We start from the raw sequence: 27,944 nt of genomic DNA on the forward strand, positions 1-27,944 counted from the left end.
ACAGTACACACACATATATTATGGAAAAAAAAACTTTTATTTTGTAGCCTATGCGATTAATCGCGATTAATTTTGACCAGCAAAATAACAAATAAATATATATAATAAATTAGCATTATGAATAAAGATAAACACTGAAACAATGATTTTTACACATCAAAATGAGACACTTTTTTTAAGTAGAATTTAATTGTAATATTCAAAAAAAATTTAAATTTAAAAATTTTAAGTTTCTAGAGAGGTTTAAATTAATTCAGGGTTAAATCTGTAAATAACAAGTAATAAAAAAACATTATCTATGAAATCATTATCACCCCAAACGCGTTAAATTAATATCCGCAGTATCTGGGTGATTCATTTACATGCACTTAAATGTGAGATTCACAAATAGTGGAAGCCCCGCACAGCTCGTGCCATTTTTTTCTCATAACTATGCTGCTGTGGGCGCACCGCCATGACGTCATCGCCCCAATGTCAACAATGTAGCAATTTAGAGGAGGCGCGTGCTGGAAATCCCACAATCAGCAAAGAGCAAAGCAGAAGCGCGCGGTCCCGCGTGTAGCTCAACGCAGACGGAGATTGAACGCGATTTCAACTGTTTTAAAGACAAACGAATAACCGTGCATGGTCCGGCTGTTAAAGAGCGTCTTACGGATAACGGAGACCATGTGAAAGCGTCTTCGTGCAGGAACAAGTGAAAGTTTAGGTAAGTGACAAACCTGCATGCATGTTACTTTGTGTTTTATGACAGTTATTGTATGTTTTTGTCTGACAGACTGTGTTGTTTGTGGTCCAACCCTTGAACAGACGAGGCAATGTCTCAGCACCAGAAAGCTTACGTCAATGCCTTTGGATCCAGTCAATAGAGCTGCACTGACATTTTTGGGTCTTCGTGCTGCATTTAGTCACTAGTGGATGGCAGGTACAACAACTGTGGATTTAAGCAGATAAACACTGTGACCGAGACAATGGGAAACAGTGAATCAGCAGTGCAATGTTGTGTATTGTTTTGTTCTGTATATCTATAAATAGAAATCCGTAATGGGTGCTTATCTAATAAGATGCATTTGAAACCAGACTCATGGTGAACAGCTAGACCATATTTATCACGGCTTTATGAATTATTTTGTGTGCATTTATCCATCTTTCTGTAGTATTTAGGTTTGGCATTGATGTTCATCAGCATTACCATGCCCATTTATCTTTGCTTTTGTGTACAAGATGTTGCATACACACATAAGTGTATGTAAATATTCAGTGCTCATACACTTACTATGAAGTTGTTTAGAATTGGTTTTGTTTTTAGTCAGAGGTGTGTGAATTCTTTTGAAGCTGTTAAAGATAAACTGATGTGTATCAGTAGTTTCATCTGTGGTCACATCCAAATATAACCCAAGCTGTATACTCAGAGTGGCATCCGTAGTTTCGCCATGCTCTGACCAAGTAAGATTAAAGGATGTTGAAGCGTTTTTTTTTTTTTTTTTTAAATAAGTGGAATTGCATCACTGTTGTAATGAAAGAAGAGTGACAAGGCATTACTTAGTGGCTGGTAGATCCTCATTGTATGCTTGCTCATGTTCAAAGTTGCTTTATCTTACTGTTTTTTGAAGCAGATGATATACCTTTATATGACAACCAGCCAGGGACCAATCATTGCTTTATTTGTGATTCTCTATGTATTGCATTCACATAGCAAAATCTGATTTGTATTGTGGATACGACACAGTTAATATGGGTGGATAAGGGTGTTTGTGGTTTACATCCTGCGAGAAGAGATGTTCACAGGTATTTTGTGTGACAACATATAGAGTAGCTAACTTCCTGTGTGATTTTTTTTTGTGCTGACATTCAGATTCTCAGTATTCAGATTTATTATGGATGAATTCATCACATTTTACTTTAATTAATTTGCAGTACTTTTCACAGTACGTTTAAACATTTCATTCAGGTCTTTATTTAGAGCTGTGACCTTACTGTGATAATAACTCGAGGAATTTCTACAGTCTGGCATAAAATAATGAAAATCAATGGCAGTGCAGAATCAATGGCTAACTTCTCTATCGATCGTGCAGAAACATCTCCCTAGTCATGTAACAGTTGTTTGTTATTCAGATGAAAGCACCTGTTTATGTTTTGTGCATGTTTTGTCAGCATTTGTGGTTTTGACGCTTATCACCAGTTGAGAAACAGATGCTCTTTGTCTTCTGCCTGTGTTTGCAACATTTGGACTTGTTTCTTCATTGGCGTAAAATCGCTTTTGTAAACATTTGATAGAAGCAAACAGAAGTCAGGAGTGAAAGCTGAATTCTTTCTCATATATTGAGGGCTGCACTGTTTTATATTGGATACAGATGGACAAAACAATATTAGGATCTTTTGTTTTTAGACAAAATAGCCATACCAAAAAAAAGGCAGTAAGAATGAATTCAGTATTAAAAATGCTTATTTTGTGAAAAAAATGCTGTTGGAACCATTACTAAGCTGTTGCAATGCTGTTGCTATGGTGTTTCAAGTGGTTTTAACAAGCTATGTGGTTCTACTCCAATCCCTTTGCTTGGCTCACCACACCTTGAGTCTCTTCCTCAATTTAAAAGTGTGGGATTTGATCACGCTTTTTAGCATTTGCCAGATAATAAACATTACTCTGGTTGCTTAGAAAAGAAATAACGCAATCATCATTCACATTCATAGCATACATTTCTGCTATGTTTGCACAGTAAGTGAAACAGCTGTAATACACCTGACCACCAGTTGTCATTTATTAACAGATAGCTTTGGTGAAGCCAATGAGTTCTGGTTCACTTTTTGCTAGACGGTTGTAATGGTCTGAAACATTGTCATCTGTCAGAAACAAAAGAGCACAATCCAACATTGTGTTGTATAAGTGTTACTTTAAAGGGAAATTCCACTTCTTTTGACAATATGCTAATTTTCCAGCTCTCCTAGAGTTAAACATTTGATTCTTACCATTTTGCATAGATATGTACACTAGATGTCGCCTTGGCTACTTCAGTTCATTGGACCGAATGCGTCAAATTGAGCCACCATCTTGAAACAGGGGAACCCTGCATCAGCGTCATTGTAGGCAATGGTGTAACGGATAACGGAAGTGGTTCTCAAACTTTTTCCGCGTGCGGCCCCCCTGTGTATGGTGCATTCCTTCGCGGCCCCCCCAAAGAAAATGTATGACAAAAACTGTTCTAAAATTTAACATTTGAATTAAACAAAACATATTAAGTTATACAAAGTAGTACTGTTGGTTAGTAGCCTTATTTCTTTTTAGGTTTAATTACACAGAATTCATGATAAATGAATGTATTTTATAAAAAGTCATAAAACTGGGGCCCCCTGGCACCATCTGGACCCCAGTTTGAGAACCACTGCCATAAATCATTATAAATGTGATTTTCTTGGTTTTCTTTTGGTTCGTTTCAACAGTCAGACATGTATTTATTAGCATTGAGTCCAGAAAAAAATTAAAGTTTTGATATTATGAAAATCTACTTTTTCTAACTTTAATGCATAGTGCTATAAGGCCTAACATCCATAGGCAGCACAAAAGTCCGGCATCGTCCATGAATTCGAAGTACAGGCGGAGATGGTAGCATTACCTAGCTACGTCCTATGACAAGACCCCTGTTTCAAGATGGCGGCGGTTTTGACACATGCTTAGAACCCCAAGGGGAAATCAAGTGTATATATCTATGACCATTTTGAAATCCGTTCAGCTGATCTCCGGGTCTGGCGCTAGCACTTTTAGCTTAGCTTAGCACAATCCATTGAATCTGATTAGACCATTAGCATTACGCAAAAAAATAACCAAAGAGTTTCAATATTTTTCCTATTTGGAGCTTGATTTTTCTGTAGTTACATTGTGTACTAAGACTGACAGAAAATTAAAAGCTGCGATTTTTTTAGGCAGATATGGTTAGGACTATACTCTCAAACTGGCGTAATAATCAAGGACTTTGCGGATGTAACATGGCTGCAGCAGGTGTAGTGATATTATGCACTGCCTGAAAATAGTCCCCTTGGTTACTTTCAATGAAAGGGGAATATTTTCGGGCGTTGCGTAATATCACTAGTCTGCTGCAGCCATGTTACAGCAGCAAAGTCCTTGATTATTACGCCAGAATGAGAGTATAGTTTCTAGCCATATTTGCCTAGAAAATCGCAACTTTTAATTTTCCGTCGGTCTTAGTACACGGTGTAACTACAGAAGAGTCAAGTTTTAAATAGGAAAAATATTGAAACTCTTCGGTAATTTTTTGCCCGATGCTAATGGTCTAATCAGATTCAGTGGATTGTGCTGAGCTGTGCTGGGAGTGCTAGCGCCAGACCCAGGGATCGGCTGAATGGATTCCAAAATGGTAAGAATCAAATGTTTAACTCTAGGGGAGCTAGAAAATAAGCATATTTTCAAAAAAAGTGGAATGTCCCTTTAAGATCTTTTTTTTTTTTTTGATAACTGTTACAGTGACAGTTACATGACCAAGAATTATGAGTCATTTGACAGGGGGTTGTATTGTAAGAATTAGTTTTCCTGAACAGCTCACTTAGTAGTGCATTGCATTAGCAGCGCAAACGGTCAAGGCTTCGAATTCCAGTTAACACGCATACTGAAAAAGTGAGCGGCTTAAATGCACTGTAAATTGCTTTAGATTAGTGTCTGCCAAATGCATAATGTGAAAAGTTTCAAATGGTTTCAGTTTGTGCATATCTCAGTCATCGCTGCTTCAACCACTAAATCCACTAACCTCAAGGTAGGCCTTCACTTCAAACAATAGTGCACAAGAATTGTGTGTCTCTTTCTCTTATCTATTATCTATGAATTCTTTGACTGTCTTTAGGATGCTTAGCAGTGCTGTTTTACCTGAATCTTCAACTTTGATGAAGAGATGAAAGAAGCGTTTGGACCTTTATCCTCTTTTTGAAGTAGGTCATCAGCTGACTTAGGTAAAAGTGACACAGTCAAATCAGCACATAATATGAATGCAGGAAACCAGCTGCGTAGTAAGCAGTAAACACGCAGGGGTTTCGGTATGATATGTGGGTTGCATTCAGTCTTGATATACAATATTGTAGCGAAAGTGAGATAAACTCTTTTGAGTTTTGCTTTGTCACGGGGTGGCCAACTGTATAGCATCTATGAGGGTAACAGATATGGGCTGACTTATAAATAGGAATATCTGTGGGTTATGTCACCCTTAACAGTAGTTCAGTTAGATATTAAAGTCTGTGCTTATATGCATTTGTTACAGTATTAACAATATAAACGCGTGCTTTTATAAATCATTTTTGTGAATCTAGTGCGAACATGAATCTTTATGGCCTTTGTGAATGCTATACAGTAGCTGGCTAAACAGGTGTTTTGTGTCATGGGCTTTAACTGCTGCATACAGGACCAGAGCTATCCAATTTATTTAAGATTTCACTGTATATCCGACAAAGCATTTTTTTGATGTACTAAAACTGATCTCTTTGGTTAATTTTGGTCTCAGAATAAGCAAACATCCTTCAGGCGATATGTGATGTCTTTGACTTTGTAATAAGAGAGTAACGGATGACATCTTAGAAAATGGAGTATTGGAAAGGAAAGGTCATTCCCAGTGGATTAAAATACCTGTGCTTATTTTGGATACAATGTATTGAAATGACAACAGTGAACTTCATCTCATTTTCAGGGTGGTGGTCCAAAATGTCATTGTATTTTTGGTTTCCTCAGTTTTAAATGTGTGCTAGCACTGTCGGACAAAATAGTCACAATATGTACCCCAGCTGTCACTGTGGTGGTACCCTTTCACACTAAGGACTTCATATTAGTATCTCAGAGGTACATACAATATTGGTACCAAATGTATAAATATCTGTACCTATTGGTACATATTAGGACAGCATTTTTACTTATATTACCTACATTCTTAGAAAAAAAGTACATGAAGGTACAAAAGTTGTCACTGGGAGGGTACCTTTTCAAAAAGTACACTTTTGTACCTAAATGGTACATACTGTATTGGGACCTTTTTAAAGGTACCCCCCTTTTTATAAGAGTGTACAGTAACAAGGCTTGTGGCTTTGTCAAATGTTATTTATTATTACAACATAGAGATTATGTAAACTCTTGCGTTATTTTTTTATAGAGTTTGTGAGGCCTGTTTAGATGTTCTTTAAATAGTTTGTTGTCGCAAGATGCCTTCGTACACCTTTAAGTCATCTGTACATAAACAAGATGTAAATCGTCTTAAAATGTGTTTACACTTAAATGGTGCATGAGTAAAGTATGATGAAATTTTTTATCAGGTGCTTAGACATTTCAACATTTGCCTTTTCACATCCCTTCATTTTGCTGTTTTATGACCAGTTAATGAGATCCCAGAAAGATAAAATCTTTGAAGCGTTTTAGTGATTCTTAAGTAGTCATTCCGTTTGAGATATTTGAGCTTGTGGTGTGCATGTAAGTATTTCTTCTTTAAAGGACAAGTGAACCAGAAAAGTGAGACTTTTTTAAATTATTTTTTTGTGAGAAAATCAGGTCCACCCTGCTGGCTTAACCTCATTAGTCTGTCTCTCTGGCCCATGCTGGCCTCAATTACCATCTGTTTAGATGGGATGTCCAGACCTTGGTCATGCTGACAAGCCATCCACACTGCCTGTACACTACAAGCGAGTGACTGGACACAACAAAGCTACACTGTTAACCCGAATAAGTTCTTTTAACTCAAAAAATTGGGGGCGACTGATTGCCTCTATTTTTTACGTTTATAAACTTAAAGACTGTCAGTTTTAATAGATACATTTTTGAAATAAATAAATAATAACATTTCACTTAAATCAAAAAATAATTTACTTTTTGTTTATTTTAAAGAGGAAATTTCTTTTTTGATGTCAAATAAATCTTCGGCGTCTCCAAAGTACTTAGGTAAAGTTTTAGTTCAAAATACCATATACAGTAGATAATTTATTATAACATATTAAAATTGACATTTTGTAGGTGCGAGAAAAAAAATCATTTTTGGCATTTGTGTCCTTTAAAATGCAAATGATCTGATCTCTGCACTAAATGGCAGTGCCGTGGATGGATAGTGCAGATTAAGGGATGGCATTATCCCCTTCTGACATCACAAGGGGAGCCAAATTAATAAGTTTGTGGGTTGTTCTTTTTCACATTTTCTAGGTTTATAGAAGCACTGGGGACTCAATTATAGCACTTAAATCTGGAAATTTTCATGATATGTCCCCCTTAATACTATACTTGAAGTTTTGACAACTTTGAATATTAAAACCTGACAAGTTCAGAGTCATCAAAACTTGTGGAAACCAATTACCTAAAAACCAAGTAAACCAACTCAAAATCTCTAAGTAAATATAATATTTATAAATTACAATTAACCCAAACTTAAAAGTTTATATTTCATACTCATATTTATATGTACAAAATACTACACAGTCTGATCTGTAATCCGATCAGCAGGAGAAAAGCATGCATGTAAACGCTTGAATCGTAGTATTTTCTACTCATTCATGTGCACATGTGCAGAACATTTGCACTTAAGTTCACATCTTATATTTACTTTATATTTACGCATCACATTATTCTCGTTACAGAAACATGCAATAGCATCATGCATTTAAGGTAATGGGCTCATGTGCTGTACATTCTGCAGCGTTCATTTGTACTTTCATAACAATATACTACATAAAGCAATAAAATAGCGTCTTGCCTTTTGAAAATTGTGTTTTCATTATACTGTATATCTGAAAACTTCTTAAGAAGAACTTTCTCCAACTCAACTTTGTACATTTATTCAGAGTTAAAGAGTGCATGAACTTGGCGAGAGAGCCAAGTCCTCTGCTTTTTTCGAGTTCAAATTTAGGCTACTGTTTAAACTGTCTACGTGGGTGGTTTTTTTCTGCGTGTTAAAGATGAAAGGATTTAGTTCATTTGTTCTTGGCTGTGGATAGTTATTGGGATGCTTTGGGCTAGTTTTGAATGTCTATTGGGATGGTATTGATACGCAATGCTGGCAACCTTGGCTTTTCGCTTGCGCAGACATTCGGTTCGGAATATATATAAAGTACATGTAAACGAACATTTTATTCATTGCAATGTTTAGGGTGCATGTAAAGTTAAACTGTATGTAACCTTCAATCAGATTAAATTCAGTCGGATTGAAACAATTTTGTGTTACACTATTGAGTCTTTCTTTTTATGGAAAACCACATAAAATATAACTTAATTTAAAAATGCTCTTGTAATGCAGGCTCATGCAAAGCATGATGGAAACTGGAAAGTACTATTCAGTTTTGTTGATTTAATATTCAAATAATTTTCAATGATATATCTTTCTTGGCACACTGAATGCCATAAAGCTCATCCAACCACAAAAAGTTTGTAATTATTTGCAGTGTTTGTTAAAATTAGGCTGTGGTATTGAATTGACTCAGTTTGGAAGTTATAAATTACATTTTTGAGTTAAGTGTTTCTGACTCATTTTATTTGAATTTGTGGATCTCAAAGCTGGGAAAATCGTTAAACACACACAAAACTTTAAAGTTGAATAAACTTCTGTCACAGTTTGAGTACAGTTCACTTATTCTGGTTTACAGTGAACATAAATGTAGAGCGTTTTAGTTGTGTTGCTAAGCTTTGCATTGCATTAAAAATGCAAGATGAAAAATGTTTGAGTTTAATCTATTTACTCACCCAAGAGTCTAAATGGAAACAGCCTCTCGTGGCTCATTGCTTTAGTCTGTAAATGAATATATATTTTAATGTCTCCCTTATGAACATCTGCTGATTGTCTGTACTGCTTGTACTGAATATGCAAGCGCCTGTGTGTGTTTATTTATAGAGTGCTTGCTGTGTTTCTGTGTCACTGTTGCCCATATTAAAGACAGATATGAGTCACTTCTCACTTTAGTTTGGGAAATCATGATTCATTCAAGATAGGCTTCAACAGCAAGTGCCAAAAATATTCTGGCATGGAATTACCATATATCTTTAAAAGCCTGCAGGAATGCCCTATGAGTTATATTTCACCTGTTTATCCAGAACCAAATTGATTTTACCCCCGTTGTGTTTTAGTTAACTGTACTTTGCATAACAGTTTGCTCAGTTTTGCACAAAAATATTAGTTCTTATATAATTATGGGCACTCGCACTTAGGGATGGGTGATTAAACCTGTGGAAATGTGTCATGATGTGGCATTTAAATAATTAAATTACTATGTGCACTTTTGATCAAATATAATAATGCACTGCACTTATCATACGCTATGCTAAAGGCTTTGAATATTGTGTCCAAAATTACATGGGGAACTCAAGATGGGCAGCTGTGAATGGAATCATTAGTGCATTATGGGAAATTTCCCACAGAGTACCAAAAAAATAGCTTGCATTTTTCAAAGACGTCCATTCCCACAACATCATTTGTTCACATCCTTTATACTGGCTTGTGAACCTGACAGTGACCCTCTGAAACAGAGACAGCTAACCTTATTTTCAGCACAATAGTTCATTGTTGAAACTTAATGATGTCATTGTTAAATTTCCTACTGGAAAATCCCTCCAAGATGAACTGTTACATGAGGTGTGTTGCCTCTCTGGTTGTTTCTATGCCGTCTCTATCCTGGAGGCGTAAAAGCATCAGACAGCACTGGATTGCTGCAAAAGCAACCTGCCACGCACTGTAACAATAGGGATGAGCTCATGGATCTGCAAATAGCAGCCACATTTAATAGCCTGTGTAATGAGGATGTGTTCATTCAATGTTCTCACCGCAAGAGCGCCAGACAGGCAAAGAGTTGATGTCAAGGTTATGAGAGATTTCCAAAGATGAGATTCATTCCACTCATTCAGTGTGGTATAGTAATTAAAGGTTTAGGCCTGGGCAGTATATCGAGTTTTGGTAATATATCATTATTTTTTCCCAACGGGATACGAGACAATACCGCCTATATTGGTTTCAGTTCGATCTGATATGACCCTTCTTTGCAACAGAAGCTTTGCCACAAATGTACACTTTAAATAATTTTCAATCCAGCGTTGGGTTGAAAAGGGATGAGCCAAGCAATTGGGTTAAATTAACCAAGAAAATGTTTATATTTGACCTAACAATGGGTGAAAACGATCCAGCATTTTGGGTTGAAACAGCATTTTGGGTCCGTCCTTTTTTGACCCAGTGATTTGTTGAATATAACCCAGCATTTTTTGGAGTGTACAATGAGGTCAGACGTAAACTTATGTTAACAAATACAAACTTAATGTAAAGTGTTACCTACCTTTTTTTGACGATATCTGTACACTAAATATAGTTATTTAATATCTTATATATTATAATATGTTATAATTTATTTGCTAAAAACTTTATTTGAAGGGGTGTTCATAAGACTGACACGACAACTTCATAATCGTGACATGACACGTGTCATGAACATGAAGGAGATTTTATGCAGGTTTATGACAACTGTCATTAAAGGATTAGTCCATTTTCTTAAAAGAAAAATCCAGATAATTTACTCACCACCATGTCATCCAAAATGTTGATGTCTTTCTTTGTTCAGTCGAGAAGAAATTATGTTTTTTGAGGAAAACATTGCAGGATTTTTCTCATTTTAATGGACTTTAATAGACACCAACAATTAATACTTAACTCAACACTTAACAGTTTTTTTCAACGGAGTTTCAAAGGACTATAAACAATCCCAAACGAGGCATAAGGGTCTTATCTAGCAAAACGATTGTCATTTTTGACAATAAAAATAACAAATATACACTTTTAAATAGGGATGCACCGAATATTCGGCCCCCGAAAATTTTCGTCAGAAAATGGCCCAAACGTGGATTTTCGGTTTTCGGCCGAAAGACTTTTATCACCGAAAAAATACGGCCGAAATAATGTGATGACGCAAACAGAAACCGCGACCTGCACGTGCTTGTCTGAAGTAACATATCTGCGGTGTGGACTAGATTTCTCTCAACCCCGCGTCCGCCGAATTTCTGACCAGGACCTCCGCAACCTCCGCAATGCCTTTTCTCTGGGCATTTGTGTACTGTTTTCACAAGCTCTGACTAAACATTCGTTCAGATTAACATCCAGAATAACAGACATTTAACATGATTGCTTTTAAAATTAGGGATGTGCACGAATGGTCAAACATTCGATCTGCAATAATAATTAGAATGGGGAAAAATTATGTTCAAACGTTTTTATCCGCCACCGCAGCATTACGGCTACTGCTCATTTAATCCTTTTTCACTTCACCTCTACGGTCTTTTACAGACTTAAAATATACATGAAAATTAATATGTATGTATTTCTGATTGTTTTGTTAATTCAGATTGCAGACTCATTTAAGTGTTTAGAGTTTTAATGCCGGGTGTTAAAGGAACACGCCCACATTTTGGGAATTTAGCTTATTCACCGTATCCCCCAGAGTTAGATAAGTCCATACATACCTCTCTCATCTCCGTGCGTGCTGTAACTCTGTCTGACGCAGCCCCCGCTAGCTTAGCTTAGCACAAAGACTGGAAATGCATGGCTCCAGCTAGTATACTGCTCCCAATAAGTGACAAAATAACGCGATCATTTTCCTATTTATGTGTTGTGATTTGTATAGTCAAACCGTGTACAAATAACAAGGTGATATGAGACACAGCGATCTTTTGGCAGTGTGCATGCTGAGGGCTGTGTTCTCTGGGGGCGGGGCACTGCCGCATGGGCGGAGTGATTTGCACAACTCTGACCGAACTCTCTGCACCTCACCAGGGGCTTCTCGTGTGCTGCGAGCGGATCGCTCCGCCCGTGCGGCGGTGCTTCGTCTTCAGAGAGTGTAGTTCTCAGTGTGTATGCTGTTGGGGGATCGCTGTGTCTCGTATCACCTTGTTGTTTGTGCACGGTTTGACTGTACAGATCACGGCACATGGGTGGGAAAATGATCGCGTTGTTTTGTCGCTTGTTGGGAGCAGTGTACTGGCTGGAGCCGTGCATTTCCGGTCTTTGTGCTGGGCTGGGCTGGCGGGGGCTGCGTCGGACGGAGTTGCGGCGCGCACGGAGATGAGAGAGGTATGTATGGACTTATCTAACTCTGGGGGATACGGTGAATAAGCTAAATTCCCAAAATGTGGGCGTGTTCCTTTAAACGTGCTTCTCCGCCGCCGCAGCCGTGTGCATCATGAGAGATTTGTTCGCTTCCTTATATAGCCTAGTTTATTTTGTCGTTAATACGACACGAGACACACATGGAAAGCGAAACGGAGAACATTAATTTTATCTGTGGATATGGTTATAACGAACCCGAAAACTGCAAATTCCGTAACAGCAAACAATAGCTCCGTTTTGTGAAGTGTTGTTAAATTAAGCTCGTAACTTTGCACCCTCAGCAATAATGTATCAAGCCAGCTTGCGTTATTTGTAACATAATATTAAATTCAGATATATTTGTTAGATCCGTTTGTTGTTCTCACTGGATAACCACAGAGCAGAGTTTTTTTCTGCAGCTGGCATTAATGAGAAAAACGGGTTTCAGCGGAGAAGGTAGGCTAAATATGACTTTCTATCTAAACAAAAACATGTCAGACTAAATAACGAAGATATTCACATTTGACTGAGCCTTCGATCCATTCAGGGTTTTAACGTGCATTAAAATGCCATCATTTTTATCAGCATTATGTAACATTAATGTTAAACAAAACCACAACTAGCACATCTCAGTTTTTAAACGTATACTGCATGGCAAACAAGCACCAAAGGATTAATTAAACAAACAGTTTAACTTTTAACAACCTGATGTGTCACTAAAATTTTAATAAAAAAAATTAAATTATACAAAAAAGTAGTGCTTTTGGTTAGTAGCCTTATTTTTTGATTTAATTACACAGAATTCATGATAAATTAATGTATTTCATGAAATGTCATAAAACTGGGGCCCCCCTGGCACCATCTCGCGGCCCCCAGTTTGAAAACCACTGGCCTAAATAACTGAAGTTGGGTTTGTTTATGCCATATGCTGTTTGGCTTAATTTTCTTCTCAAATTGTGTGTGTTGACTCCATTTCTATTACACGCAAAAATACCATAAGTGCAATGGTAGTACTAATAATTGGCATAATTTCTTTCGGTGTTTCGGCTTTCGGTTTTCGGCCTTGGTTTCCTCTTTTTCGGTTTTCGGTTTCGGCCAAGAATTTTCATTTCGGTGCATCCCTACTTTTAAACCACAATTTCTCGTCTAGATCCGGCCCTGAAAGAGTCAGCGTGACCTCACGCAATACGTCAAGAGGTCACAGAGGACGAACGCGAAACTCCACCCCAGTGTTTACAAGTGTGTTGAAAGAGGACCGTTACGACGTTGTTGTATGTGGAATGATACTAATTAATGTCTTTGTGTCAGTTTATTATTTAAAATGGTCCGCAAATGTGCGTTTTATATATGTAACACATGACCTCCCTACGTCACTACGCATTTACGTTAGGTCGCACTGGACCGACCTAGACGAAAAGTTGTGGTTTAAAAGTGCATATTTTTAATTTTTCTTGTCAAAAATGGCAATCGTTTCGCTAGATTAAAACCCTTATGCCTCTTTGGGATCGTTTATAGTCCTTTGAAACTCCGTTGAAAAAACTGTTAAGTGTTGAGTTAAAGGAATAGTCTACTCATTTCAATATTAAAATATGTTATTACCTTAACTAACAATTGTTGATACATTCCTCTATCATCTGTGTGCGTGCACGTAAGAGCTGGAGCGCGCTGCGACGCTTCGATAGCATTTAGCTTAGCCCCATTCATTCAATGGTACCATTTAGAGATAAAGTTAGAAGTGACCAAACACATCAACGTTTTTCCTATTTAAGACGAGTAGTTATACGAGCAAGTTTGGTGGTACAAAATAAAATGTAGCGCTTTTCTAAGCGGATTTAAAAGAGGAACTATATTGTATGGCGTAATAGCACGCAGTAACACCCTCCCTCTCCCATTATGAGAGGGAGAAGGGGAGCGGACTTTTCAGGCAAATCGAAGTACTCCCAAAAGTGCTATTACGCCATAAAATATAGTTCCTCTTTTAAATCTGCTTAGAAAAGCGCTACGTTTTATTTTGTACCACCAAACTTGCTCGTATAACTACTCGTCTTAACAAAGACATTTCATCTTTGCATTAAAAATGACATAATTGAACAAATGACACTTATTGACAGTTGTCATAAAATCTCCTTCATGTTCATGACACGTGTCATGTCATGATTATGAAGGTGTCATGTCTTATGAACACCCCTTCAAATAAAGTTTTACCATTTATTCTTTCGTTCAACTTGTCAAGAACACTCTCAACTCATGTGAGCTATTCTTAAAGGCAATATACTCCTATTATTCTCAGAAAGGCTTTTTAAGGGTCGTTACTGAAAGGGTGGCCGCTTTAATCAGGTCAGTATGAAATTAGGCCGGTCTTCTCTTGGTGGTCATAACAGCCGTATTGCCCCCTGAAGTGAGGAGGCCTTGAGTTATATGTTCTTTTTAATGAATGTCTTGGCAGTCTTGGGGAAAATGAGGTTACCACGTTTGTGCTCTGTAATCAATTATTTAATGTTTGTCCTTCGGGATTTAATGAGCATGTTTCTTCAACTTAATTTTTATTGAGTTTTATTCCAAATACTACCAGTTTCTGTTATAATAAACTGTTGAAAAGCCTCATTTTTATATAATACTTTAGGATTCATTGGTTTACTTAAAGGCGGGGGGCACGATCTCTGAAAGCCAATGTTGACATTTGAAATCACCTAAACAAACACGCCCCTACCCCAATAGAATCTGGACTTTCTTTTGATAGACCCACCCCACACATACGTAAAGCGGGCAATGATGTCGGTTAGTAGACACGCACCTTACTGCTGATTGGCTACAAGTGTGTTTTGGTACTCGGCCCGACTCTCTTTCCTCGAAAATCAAGCACCCCGCATTTCATATTTGTTTTATTTCAGTTTTTAAAGGTGTTTTAAATTCCTTTCGTGGCTTGGAGTATAATCATTGTCCGATACCAATTCACTCCCTAGCAACCATTTAGCAACTCTCATATCTCTGCATCAGAATATTATAGTGACAGGTGGGCTCTTTTTCCTATGTTTTTTAAACCGTTCACCCAAACTCAACTTGTTGGCTTGATCCCGCAATTGCTGCTTGCAGCTACATTTACATTTATGCATTTTGGTAGACTCTTTTATCTCAACCAACTTACTGTGCATTCAAGCTATGCATTTTTAAGTGTGCATGCTTGCTGCAAGTCAAACCCATGACCTTGTTGTTGCTAGTAGTACCATTGGCTACCACAAAAACTACTGGAAGAAATTACACCACATACAAGCCATATTGGTGCTGGCTGTGGATCTAGGTCAGGGAATTAGGGGTTTATTAAGAAGACTTCAGAGCTGGTCAACAAAGTGGCCATTTAAAAAAAATGCCTTCTAATTATATTTCCATTCAGTCCTAAAGGATCAGACACAGAGTAGACTAAATCTTTAGAGATCGCAACCAATGTGTTTCCACAGCTTAGTTCATGATGCATGTTAATATATTTCACAAACATTTTTTGATGACTGACTTATTTTATTTCACTGTGCCAATACTGACAATATGCAATTCTTCAGGTTTCATGGTAAAATGCTCATCTGTATTATTATGGCCTTGGTTGTCTGACTTTGTCATGCATCGTGTGTTGTTGATGATGATGATGAAACCTTCTGTAATCCCTTCTATGTGTATTTGCATGCTGTTTTTTTCATCGTTTCAGAGCGGCATCTCTGAATGATTTGATGGTGGTGATATCTCATTAGTGCAGGTAGTGCATGGGAATGACAGCTGTTATCAGTCTGTGTGTGCTTTACTTGAAAACATGTTAATGATTCATGCGCAGAGATTGACTAGGCCAGGATGCTGAACTGTGTAGTGATATATGCCTGTTTGTGTGCTAGACTGAGTAAATGTCTTTAGTAGACTGGTTGTAGCTTAGTTGTTTTTTGATTTAGTTAATTTGTCAATAGGAAAGAACATGTGACTTTAAGTAAAAAGACAATGTGCAGTAGAGTTAGCTGGTCAGTTTTACAAATTAAACTTTGGCAGGATGACTGTCATAACATGCATAAAATGTTTCACCCTGAAGGGGTAAAAACGTTTTTTTTTTTTTTACAAAAAAGGGGCCATTACACAACAATAGAAAATTTGTACCTTAATTTCCGGACTATAAGTCGCTCCGGAGTATAAGTAGCATCAGTCAAAAATGCGGTTTGAAGAGGAAAAAACATATATAAGTCACAGAGGACTATATGTCGCGTTTATTTAGAAAATGATTTCACAAAAAAAAAACCAAGCCGAAGGACAGACATTTAATCTGGAAAGGCAAGTTATTCAACTAATCAATAGCACAAAACAGCAGACTAAATAGGTGTCCATACATATAAAAGTAACATAGACAGTTATTTACACAATACCTGGGAGGCTGAATAGGCTAAATTAACACGATAAGCCAAATCAAGTTGAAAAAGGTCCCAAAGTCATTCAATCACTGAATTCATTGAATTACATAAATACAGGAGCAGCATAGAGCGGACCTTCGCGGCTGAAGACTGTAATGATTTCTCTTTGTTCATATGAAATAATTTTGACGTAAAAGTTGCACCTGACTATACGTTCCAGGACCGCCAAACTATGAAAAAAGTGTGACTTATAGTCCGGAAAATACGGTATGTGGTTCGGCTGTTTGCGTGCACAACAATGCCAATTTGGGTCCTGAAAACCCAAACTTTTAAAGATGTGTTTCAAAGTTTTTGATAACCAGTTTTTACAGTTTTGTATTTATTGCACTGTAGAAGAATGCATATGAGTGCCGGCATGTCGTGTTTCTTTACAATGTAACATCGCCAACTACTGGACTGGCACATGTAATACAGCATATTTAGTCATCTTCGTGATCTGGATAAAGTCTGATCTTTTTGGCAGCATGGTTGTGAAATTTGTCAACAGCACAAAGGAAACTTTTATGTGTTTTACTACATTGTTGCATGTATAGCCTTTATAATTCTGTTTTGTAAAGCACGGCACATTTTTGGTGGTATTTATTAGCTTTGTAACATAGCATTATGTTAAGTGTTAATGCATTTATGCATTTGACAGATACTTTTATCCAAAGTGATTTGCAGTGCATTCAAGTTTATCAGTATGTGTGTTTTTTGGGAATCGAACCCACAATTGCCAGCGCGGTACACGGTTGAGCTATAGGACCACAATATACGTGAGCTTTAGTTTCCTATCACTTTTCCTTTTTTTGTTAATGCAACTCATTCTTGTTTGGTACCGTATACAATATGCTGTCACTGTCTCTGAGACCATTGCTTTTGACAAGTTGCCATCTGTACTGTATGTGACTTCTCTGTCTGAGATGCTACTAGTTGCCTCATGTTGCTTTGGAGATTCATCTAACAGTGCTAATTGTCAGCCCACTTTTGTAGGCTGCTAATGAACCATTATCTGAATGTGTGACATCTGTGAAGTTTTTGCTGACCATGTTTTTGAGTAACGTGAATCAGTCAAGGTATTCGTTTGACTCATGCACCGCAGTTCAAAGCAAGGCCGTGTCACAGCTGCTGACCCGCGAGTTTCGCAGCTCTGTTTGTAAACTCAACCCATGTGTTCGCTTTGTCCGCAGGCTCCGAGTGAGGAATGTCTACGGAGGAGAAGACTGAAGCTCCCATGTATGTGTATGAGTCGACAGTGCATTGTGCCAACATCCTCCTGTGCCTAAATGAACAGAGGAAGCAGGACGTTTTGTGTGATGTGACGGTGCTGGTGGAGGGGAGGGAGATCCGTGCCCACAGGGCAGTGCTTGCGGCCAGCAGCCAGTATTTCTCACTGCTGCTCAGGGGTCAGACTGAACATGAGCCTGTCATCAGTCTGCCGCAGAAGGTGAGTCCAGAACCCGCAACACCCTGCGTGAAGCATGGCATGACCAGTGATGTGTTTTGTAACCCCATACTAATGTAACCTTACAATCCTCTGAAATATGGAACCTTGAATGGTACAACTTTATTTTTGTTCATCTACTTTTAGATGTTCGATGTCAAATGTGATTTTTAAATAACAAATTTTATCATTAAAATCCCATTCAACCTTAATGATGCTCTTGAGGGGGCGGGAAAGTGCCTGTAAGCCCCCTATGGTGCCGGCCCTGTTTAGATCGAAAGAACAAATATAGAGTAAGAAGTGTCAAGAGTTCTTCTTCGGCTTTGACATGGTTTAATTGGTTATTGTCTTTGACAGTAGCCGTATAAGAGTTCCCTTACAGAACTTCACTATGAAGGCTCCAGTATGATTTATTCATGACTCCGTGTTATGCTAGCACTGTACTGTAGATGCTTTGCAAGCTCAAATCTCACCTGTATTGCAACATCCCAGAAATGTCAAAAGGCCCTGTTTGCATCTCAATTAGTTCACTAGCCTTGAAAACGCCAAATTGTATTTTGCATGATGATCATAATATGAGTTTCATATCTTTCCTTTTAGAGCAATCCTAAGCTTATTCTTCCTCGTAAAGCTTTTCCTTGTATGTGTCCATGCGTCCCTGCCTGCCGCCCTCATTAGAATCACTGGTTGTAGGGATCTCATATGGCGCTTGGCGTCCACAAAGACACACTACTGCATGCGGCAGCTGCTGATGTAAGCTGAAAATAGATCCAGAGAATGCTCAGCATTTTCCCCCCAGCTTTTCAATTTATTAGCAGCTCTTGGAGGACTGAGTGTCTAGGGGACATGTATTTCAGTTGGATGACTTTCTATTTTAAAAATGATGTTCCTGATGCGTCTGTGCTGCCCCAAGCGTTCGTGGATACCTGTGAGAGGGATAGCTTGATTGAAAGTGATGAGAAGAGCGGTTTGTTTTATACTCCTGAAACTATTTGTTCGCTACTTTTTATTTCCTGACATGAAGCTTGTAAGCTCATGATATATTGTACTCAACATTTTGCATAGACTCTAATGTTGTTTCTAACTTATGTCAATTGATTTGAGGACTAGAAGATTGCTCTGGTTGTATTTGTTTGATGTTTTAAACAAAAAATATAGTAAGCGTTCCTGTAGCTCAGTTGGTAGAGCATTGGGTTAGCAGCACAAAAGGTTATAGGTTCAATTCAGGCAACAAGTATACTGATAAAATGTATACCTTGAATAAAAAAGGTATCTTTTTCAAAAAAAAAAACTACTGTTGACTTTAATGTGCTGTTTTTTCTCTGCAGATCACTGAGAGAGGGTTTGGCCCACTCCTGCAGTTCGCTTACACAGCCAAGCTGTTACTAAACAGGGAAAACATCCAGGATGTCATGTGTTGTGCCGAATTCCTAGGCATGCACAACCTAGAAGACTCTTGCTTCCTCTTCCTACAGGACCAGATGAAAAGTGAGGTTGACAACACGCACACCAGCCAAAACCCTCCATCACCTCAACCTTTGAACCATCATGGGTCAAAGGGCATAAACATGCCACAGGACGATTCTAAATCGCCTCTGTTTGGATCGAGGCTGCACCCCTGTGACCTCAGCCTGTCGAAAAGTGGGGAGGAATTACAAGCAAGCGGTGACCTGTCAGACCAACCTCATTATCCCAAATATAGAAAGTATCAGCACAACATGAACACCTCCTCATACAGCAGTACCTCAAACTTGGGCCCGGATCTCTCCAAAGTGAAAGAAGAACCAACCAGTGGAGAGGATTTTGAGCCACTGGACCTGTCTGAGGTTGAGCAGGATGGTTTGGTTAAGGGTAGGGGGACTGAGATGGACATCGAGATGGACATGGAAATGGAGTTAGATGATAGAATGCTTAGTTCAACACCTGATGAACTTCCTGTTAGCAAATGTTTACCAGTGTGCCTGCGCTCCTTTGTAAATAAGGAAGTCGCTTCAGATCAGTGTCTTATCGCTGATCTGCAGCGTGCCAACAAGACATCTCATGTTACTCAAGGTGAATTTCAAAAGGACTATCAGGCTTTCATTGGGCAACTTGGCATGGATTCCTCAAAGAGGGCAGAGAAGTTAACCGATAACCTGTCCAAATCCCTTTCATTTGAGAGCGACCGAAGAAGTGTCATCTTTTCGTCTCGCACCCCCAACCATCTTTTGGCACCGGCACATTCCTACCCTCGTGAAAGTTATCTATGTCAGGATACCTGCGATGACCCATGGTCGGGTTCCAGTCAGTCATTTCCCTGTTCCCAAACGTTGTCCCCCACTTCTGCTTCTCAGGAGCCCCTAGTGTCCTACCCCCGACGCCTGAAGAGCAGCTGTCCGGTGCCCATTAAAATGTGTCCCCGCTCCTCTCGTACCGAGAGCAACATTAGGACCTCCAGCTCTTGTTCTTCCTATTCGTATGCTGAGGATGGCAGTGGTGGTTCTCCTTCCAGCCTGCCCCAGTTTGAGCTCTCTACCTCTCCCTGTTCCACCATGGAGCGGTGCCTGACACTCGAACACAGGGAGCACAGTATGTCCGGGCCACCGAAGATCAAGTGCGAGAAATCGTATGACACTAATTCTAGTGACGAGTCCGGATCGTTCTCTGATGGAGATAGCGAATCAGGTCCGAGCAAAGAGCGCAGAGAAGAGGTTTGTACTTTTTAAAAATCATTTTTATGACAGAGAAACCTTATACCTAATACATTTACATGTATGCATCTAGCAGACCCAAATGCATACATTTTATCAGTATTTGTATTGCTTGGGATCATACCCATAGCCTTTGCATTGCTGATGCAGTGCTCTACAAATAGAGGAAAAGGAACGCTAGAGGCACAAGTTCAAACTATTTTTTTAGTCTCTCTCCAAATACATTTCTGTCACATACCACTGTGCTATTACACATAAAAATGCCAGTACATTAATTATATTGAAGGAAAACACCACCGTTTTTCAATATTTTACTATGTTCTTACCTCAACTTAGACAGATTAATACATGCCTTTTTTCAATGCACGCACTTAATCTTTGTACAGTGCGTTGTGAAGGTGTTAGCATTTAGCCTAGCCTCATTCATTCCTTAGTTCCAAACAACGTTGAATTTAGAAGCGACCAAACACTTCCGTGTTTTCCCTATTTAAAGTAGTAACACGAGTAAGTATGGTTCCACAAAAAAATGACGATTTTCTAAGCGGATCAAAAATTAGAACTGTATTGTATGGAGGAAACTTAGATTGCAGCACTTCGTCCTTGGGCGCTGTAATGTTAACTGCTGTCCGCCGAGTCGAAGTGCTGCAATACAATACAATATAATTCTAATTTTTTATCAGCTTAAAAATTCGCCATGTTTTATTTTGTCCCACCATACTTACTCGTGTAACTACTCATATAACAGTTTTCAAATGGAGAAAATATGGAAGTGTTTGGTGGCTTCTAAATTTATCCATGTTTGGATCCTAAGGAATGAATGGGGCTAGGCTAAATGCTAACACATTCACGACGCGCTGTACAAAGATTAAGTGCATGCATTGAAAAAAAAGATAGGTATGTATTAATTCGTCTAAGTTGAGGTAAGAGCACAGTAAAATATTGAATAAAAGTGGTGTTTTCCTTTAATAACAATATTTAGTGTAGTATTTTTTTAATGACGGAAGCCCATTCTTACATATGATACCCAATTTTCAAAGGCTCAAGAAAGAAACAAGCTGCAAACACTCAAGGGTTGCCATGGCAACAAACTCAGAGCCGTTCTTGTTTCTTGGGTCCCATTGACATAATTGTACCTCCTCCTGACAACATCGTACACACTGGAATCTGTGTATGATCATCTGCTGTCTCATTTAGTCTTTTGATTTCTAATGACCCACTTGAGACGACAGATTTTTTGTGATGTTTTGGTAGTATGTGAGTGAATACAGAAGTATTGTTTTGCCAAAAAAGAGAGAGATAAATGAAATACTTTTCTGTGATTCTAAGAGTTTTGCATGTTAAAAATGGACTGTAATAGACGTCTAATTTATTACAAATAAATGAAACTAAACACCTTGTAATCACTGTTGACTTTGCTTACTTGATGATATATCATACTAAAATAACATGTAACCAAATTACCAAATTAATTTTGGCTAGAAGTGGGTTACTCATAGGCGGACTATATCGGGTCCTAGATGGTAAAATGACAGCTATTGCTTGCTGGGGTAGTAACACTTTGCAGAAACCAATCTTTTTTCAGTCGTCTTTATTATGCCCTTCACCGTCCTGGAGTTTCGAGCTCCCAGCTGCTGGTCCCCAGAAAGAGAAGTGGGGCAGCGGCCCCCAAGGCACCCATCTGATGATGGTCCGCTTCACCTCACAGGCTAACAGATGAGTCCTACTTCACAGTATGAGCTCCTTCTCCCAGAAACGGCCTGAAAGAAGGAAGGAAAACGTGCATGTGCTGCTGGAAGCGTAATCTGTCATTCTAGCCTTATTGCGGTCCCCACTGTAGTAGAGCGGTTAAATATAGACCTCCATTTTACACAGACTGAGCAGTGGCACAAGGTCATAACAGAGAGTGTATTCGTCACGGTCAGCACTGATACACTCCCTCGACGATGCCTCAAGTCAGGTTTTGCCTTTGCCGAAACAGGAATACAGGCGGTCTATTTGTAGGATTTGTAGGACATCTTCATTTGCATGACATTTCTGGATCTGCAGCGTGATTGGCTGAATAATCCGAAGAAAAACTAAACCGTGGCTCTTTGCCTAAGATAATTACATGCATAGATCACCACTGTCCCTGTAGTATAAATCTCTAATTATGTTTAAAGTAATGACCCAGTGAATTCACAGTCTTTATTTTTATGATGACATATTTTCAACTCGAGCCAGAAGATTGGGTCAGACACATTCAAGTCGTGTTCCTTTTTTTTTTTTTAAATAGCTAACAGTCTTTAGTTTTTTCACATAGCATAAAGCCATACGGCTTCTATAATGCACCATGATTTATTTTTACTGTCAAAATGCTTTTTAGGGCCACAGTATTAACCAGGTCAATAAAATATGCCAATATTTGGCAATTTTGAGATTATTAATCGGTTAACAAAGCTTCAATCTACCAACAGCTTGTTAATTGATAATAACCAATTTCTTTTAGTAACTTGTAGTTTTATTTCACTTTAAGTGTTAGTTGGCAGTGTCATCTAGTGGTGAACTATCGTGATTGATTTGCTATATAATAGCTTTAATGTGCTGTATGTTTGCAGGTGAAACTGCCTTTCTCAGTGGACCAGATCACAGAGCTTCCACGGAACGACTTTCAGCTGATGATAAAGATGCACAAACTGACCTCAGACCAGCTAGAATTCATTCACGAGATGAGACGGCGCAGTAAAAACCGTATCGCGGCTCAGCGGTGCCGGAAGAGAAAGCTGGACTGCATCCAGAACCTCGAGCATGAAATACATAAACTGGTAGGCTGGCAACCACACACACGGCATTTCTTTACACCGTCTGCCAAAATTGTTTTTGACTACTTTAATCTTGACAAATAAAATAGTTTCATCTGTCAGGTTTTCTCACCATCATGTCTCATTTGCACGACCTAACATAATGTTCATACTGTGAAGACTTTAGGATAGTTCTGGTAGTTAGGGTAGTAATGACAGCACCATTGAGACAGTGAGTTTTGTTTTTACAATAGTACATACTGTATAGATACTCATTCGATTTTACTGTGTTTTACTGTATTTAATACTGTTTAAAGTGACAATGAAACCGAATTAGCAATTGTCTTATTTTCCCCATCATAACGTAAGTAGGGTCATGTTACTATTTGCTAATTGCTGTAGCTACTCTTTTTCTGGGTCCCGCCCACCTGCCATACCCCATGACCGGAAGTAAAGAGAGATCCATTGCATTCGAAACTGCCTACTTCCATACCATATAGGCCCTGTCCCAAATGGCACACATGTGGACTTTTGGTCTTGTGGCCTTAAATTGCGCATGCTTGCTTGGTCTACGAGTCCATGGGGTGTCCTATCTGTCATTTTTACACTCCAAAGTGTGCTTATTAGCGCCCCCTTTGCACCCTTGATGTGGTATTCAGTAAAGCCCGCACTGCTGCAGGCTCCATGCATTTTACCAACCCAGAAGTCCTTGCGAAAGAGCAATCAGACGACGGATGGAAGGAAGGAGTTCACACTGATAAGCAACTTCTTTTCCTATTTCTGACATGACGCTCAAATCTGTCCCAATATATGACTCCGGTGCACCCTCATGGACTCGCGTCAAGGGTCCCTAAAGTCTGCACTACATGATGTCATCAAAGTGTGGACTCAGAGGAAGTCCACAAGTCCAGAGTGTGCCATTTGGGACAGGGCCCAAAGCACTACTATGCCTACCATATGGTATGGAAGTAGGCAGTTTCGGGTGCAGCGATCATTTCAAGAAGTGGATTAAATTTACATTTTTGATAAAGATTATGAGGGCACATGAACTTTATAAAAACAATGATCACAGATAAGCTTTTTTTAAATACCACAATATTCCAAAAATAAATATAGTTTTTATTTCAATTATATTGTGACTTTAAACTATATTTCTGAGTTAAGCAACTTTCTCTGATTTAAATACTTTTCCTAAATTGTATTTTAGAGGGGATGTTCAAATGTCTGCATGGGACAATTTAGGTAAATGTAACATTTCAGAACTGTGAAGCATGAGGTAAACCAATTATTGGGAGATAATATAAAATTTAAAAGGTTATACTAAACCCTTTAAACCTAAAATGTTTAAAGAGGACCTATTGCCCGATTCACAATTTTAAATTTCCTGTGGGGTATAGGTGTGTATTAGTACATGTTAACGATATGCAAAAGGAACATAAGTAAACGATGACACGATTTATCATCTCCAACGTAAATCTCTTTTCTCTGACTACAACAAACACACGGATTGTAGGCAACAGCTTACTTTCTGGGATTGGTGACCAAAGAAAACATTATCATAATTCCTCCTGCTTCGGACTCAGTCTGTAAATTAACTTCTGTTAGCATTGCATTGTGACCGAATCTTTCAAACATGGTAAGGAGCGTCACATTTCCGGCTGATGTTAGAGGTATTCAGGCCAATCACAATGTACAGATTAGGTGGCCAATCAGGGATACAGAGCTTTTCAAATCCGTGCGTTTCAGGAAGAGAGTGAAATCTGGAGCTACAAAAATGGTATGTGGAAAATAATGTGTTTTCTAACCATAAACCACATTAACACATTGTATTATAACAAATACACAAAATAAACAATAAAACAATTATTCATCTTAGTTCATGTTAATTTCAACATATGCTAATACATTTTTAAAATCAAAAGTTGTATATTAGTTTGGTTTAGTACACAATAGTGCAGTTAACATTAGTTGTAGTATTGCACAATGAACTAACACGAAAAATTGTATTTATGTAAATGCTAATGCATTTACTAGTATTAACAAATACAACTTTATTGTAAAGTGTTGCTTTTATAAATATTTTGTCAAAATCATCCTGTACTTGAAGAATCACACACATAATGTTAGAAATATCTGTGTTGGATTCATTCATGTCTCTCCTGTGTTAGGTGTGCGAGAGACAGAAGCTCCTAACAGAACGACACCATCTGAAGGTCTGTATGGGAGAACTCTGGGAAAACTTTTCCTTTTTATCTCAGGAGGTCTGCAGAGAGGAACAGCAGAGTCCAGGTCAGACACAAACTCTGTATCAACTGCACCCTGATTATTCCAGTTCAGTCAGTACAGACCATAGTGTCTCTCCCAGTCCCATCAGTATAGACCTCACTCTCACCTCCCGTAGCACTTTGGTGACATCACCAGGGTTAACTGACTGTCAGGCCACAGCTGGGTCACCACACCCACATGTACGAGCACACAGAGAGGCGGTGACTTGCCAGGATGTCGTCACCTCTATGAGGTCAGAGCCGTCGCTTCAGACGAGCGCTTTGAACGTAACCAGCGATTTCTGCCAGGAAATGACTGAGAAGTGCACCACAGAAGAGCCCAAAAAATGCTGAGTCTAGTGAACTGGATTTTTATTAAACAAGAATATTGGTTCAGTCTTTTCTAAATGTAACAATTTTTTACAACTGTTATATTTAGTTTGTTGCTACTCTATATGGTCAAGTTCGGTTGTGTCTCTTTTTTAGTGTTTGCACATGTGGATGTTGTCATATGTGACTCTGGACCACAAAACCGGTCATAAGAGATTTATACATCATTTGTATGCTGAATAAAAAGCTTTTCTTGATGTATGGTTTGTTGGGAGGGGTAATTGCCTAATAAATTGGGGCGATTATAACGATTAATTGCCTGTTTAGCGCTTTGACAATTAGGATGATTAATTGTCTTTTTATTGCTTTGACATTTAATTAATTTTTTGTTTTTTTCATTAAATAATTTTTACACATTGTGATTATTTAAATTAAATATTTTCAGAGGTTTACCTGTCAGTAAATATTCATAGACATAACACATATTTAATAGTAATTATTTAATGAATATATCTTTCAAAAACTGAAAATTCTTCATTAGAAATAAACACAATAAAGTGTATAAAAATGAATTAAAATAAAAATGCAATAAAAAACTGATTATACCAGAACAGGCCTTAAATAGTAGCCAATCCTACTAAGGTCGTATTAGTACTGGACCACATGTGTTTAATGGCTGCAAAAAAAAATCATATCCTAAAGAATAGCATCCTTTACTTCCCTAAATTAGGAATTGCTATTATGGAAATGTATGTTTTACCTGGCAGTTCATACTGCTTATCAAAGTTTTGCAGCATTACTTCAAATGCAGTTTTTTTCCCACTGTATTGAATTGCTTTGCAATGTATTGCGTTACGCTTTCAGTTAAGGAGTGCTGCAGCTCCCCCTTGTGTTTTTAGGGAGATGTGCAATCATTGTGGTGATCGGAAATCATCTCAATGAGGTCAAACAATGGCGATGAGATGATTATTTAATCATTGTGACAACCCTAGTTGGGATAGGACTGAGATATTTGACCGTGATGCAACTATTTGAAAATCTGGAAGCTGAGGTGCAAAGAAATTAAAATTTTGGGAAAATTGCCTTTAAACTTGTCCAAATGAAGTCCTTAGCAACTGCATCCGCTTACAATTATTTTTAAATATATTTAAAGATTACTAAAAAAGGAAAATTAAAAAACATCTTCATTGAGCATGATCTAATGATTTTTGGCATAAAAGAAAAATCAATAATTTTGACGCAATGATTTGTAATTTGATAAGTTTTTTTTTTTTTTAGCTTTTGCTACATATATACCCAGGCTACTAAAGGCTGGGTTTGTGGTCCAGGGACACATATATTGTATCAAGTTCTCAAATTTATCTCAGGAAATGCAATTTTTGTTATTGTTTTTTGGCAACTTTAAATTATGCAGCATATGCAAATGTGATATTGATGTGTTTAAAAACAGTTTTGACTGCACCGTTTTGTGTTCCAGCATTCCCAATGTACATCAAGAAAAAAATCTAAAAAAAAGAGAAACTTTTAAATGGCTTGATTTTAATTACGTTTTTTAACAATTATTTCCTAAAGCCAAATAGTCTGAGTTTGTCAGCAAAGAAAAAATAACTGATGTAAATATGAAATTTTCTAATAAATCAGATTTGATTTGACTCCACCTCGATTCATATTTAGCTGCATATCCTCTTAAATATTTTGCGATGAAGCATCACTCCATACATACAGAATTTTTTTTTTAAAGATTTTTTAAAGCTCAGTTTTCTAGACTATTAAAATGATTGATCAACGACATCTGTTTTATTTACAGCTCTTTGATAAATGTACATTTTGAAAAATTAAATCAGTCTGACTTGGTACATTTTGGCAGCTCTGTAGGGTACATGTGCACATTTTTTGAACATTGTTGAACATTTTTACTGTTGTCAGATACTGTATCAAAGC

The 27,944-nt window shown here is 38.0% G+C and overlaps 1 protein-coding gene across 4 annotated transcripts; it reads left to right on the plus strand.

Annotated features, from left to right (window-relative positions):
- Positions 1-448: 448 nt before the first annotated feature.
- bach2a (BTB and CNC homology 1, basic leucine zipper transcription factor 2a) lies at positions 449-26,344 on the plus strand. Of its 4 annotated transcripts, none has more exons than XM_055172515.2 (6): positions 449-706; positions 776-922; positions 17,689-17,945; positions 19,271-20,632; positions 23,227-23,433; positions 25,578-26,344. In XM_055172515.2, exons 3-6 carry the CDS (start codon positions 17,703-17,705, stop codon positions 26,025-26,027), a joined length of 2,262 nt encoding a protein of 753 aa, XP_055028490.2. In that variant the 5' UTR covers positions 449-706; positions 776-922; positions 17,689-17,702; the 3' UTR covers positions 26,028-26,344. The 4 variants fall into 4 exon arrangements, with proteins under 4 accessions (XP_055028490.2, XP_055028488.2, XP_055028489.2 ...); XM_055172513.2 differs by having other exon boundaries at positions 808-922; XM_055172514.2 differs by lacking the exon at positions 776-922.
- The last annotated feature ends 1,600 nt before the right edge of the window (positions 26,345-27,944 follow it).

This window comes from Misgurnus anguillicaudatus, chromosome 7, assembly GCF_027580225.2.
Source record: "Misgurnus anguillicaudatus chromosome 7, ASM2758022v2, whole genome shotgun sequence".
NCBI classification, from domain to species: Eukaryota; Metazoa; Chordata; class Actinopteri; order Cypriniformes; family Cobitidae; genus Misgurnus; species Misgurnus anguillicaudatus.

What these genes read in the sequence shown, in the direction of transcription:
- bach2a (XM_055172515.2), top strand. Translation starts at nt 17,703, where the DNA reads ATGTCTACGGAGGAGAAGACTGAAGCTCCCATGTATGTGTATGAGTCG. An exon ending in TCATCAGTCTGCCGCAGAAG is followed by an intron (nt 17,946 to 19,270) that starts GTGAGTCCAGAA and finishes TTTTCTCTGCAG; the next exon opens with ATCACTGAGAGAGGGTTTGG. An exon ending in GCAAAGAGCGCAGAGAAGAG is followed by an intron (nt 20,633 to 23,226) that starts GTTTGTACTTTT and finishes GTATGTTTGCAG; the next exon opens with GTGAAACTGCCTTTCTCAGT.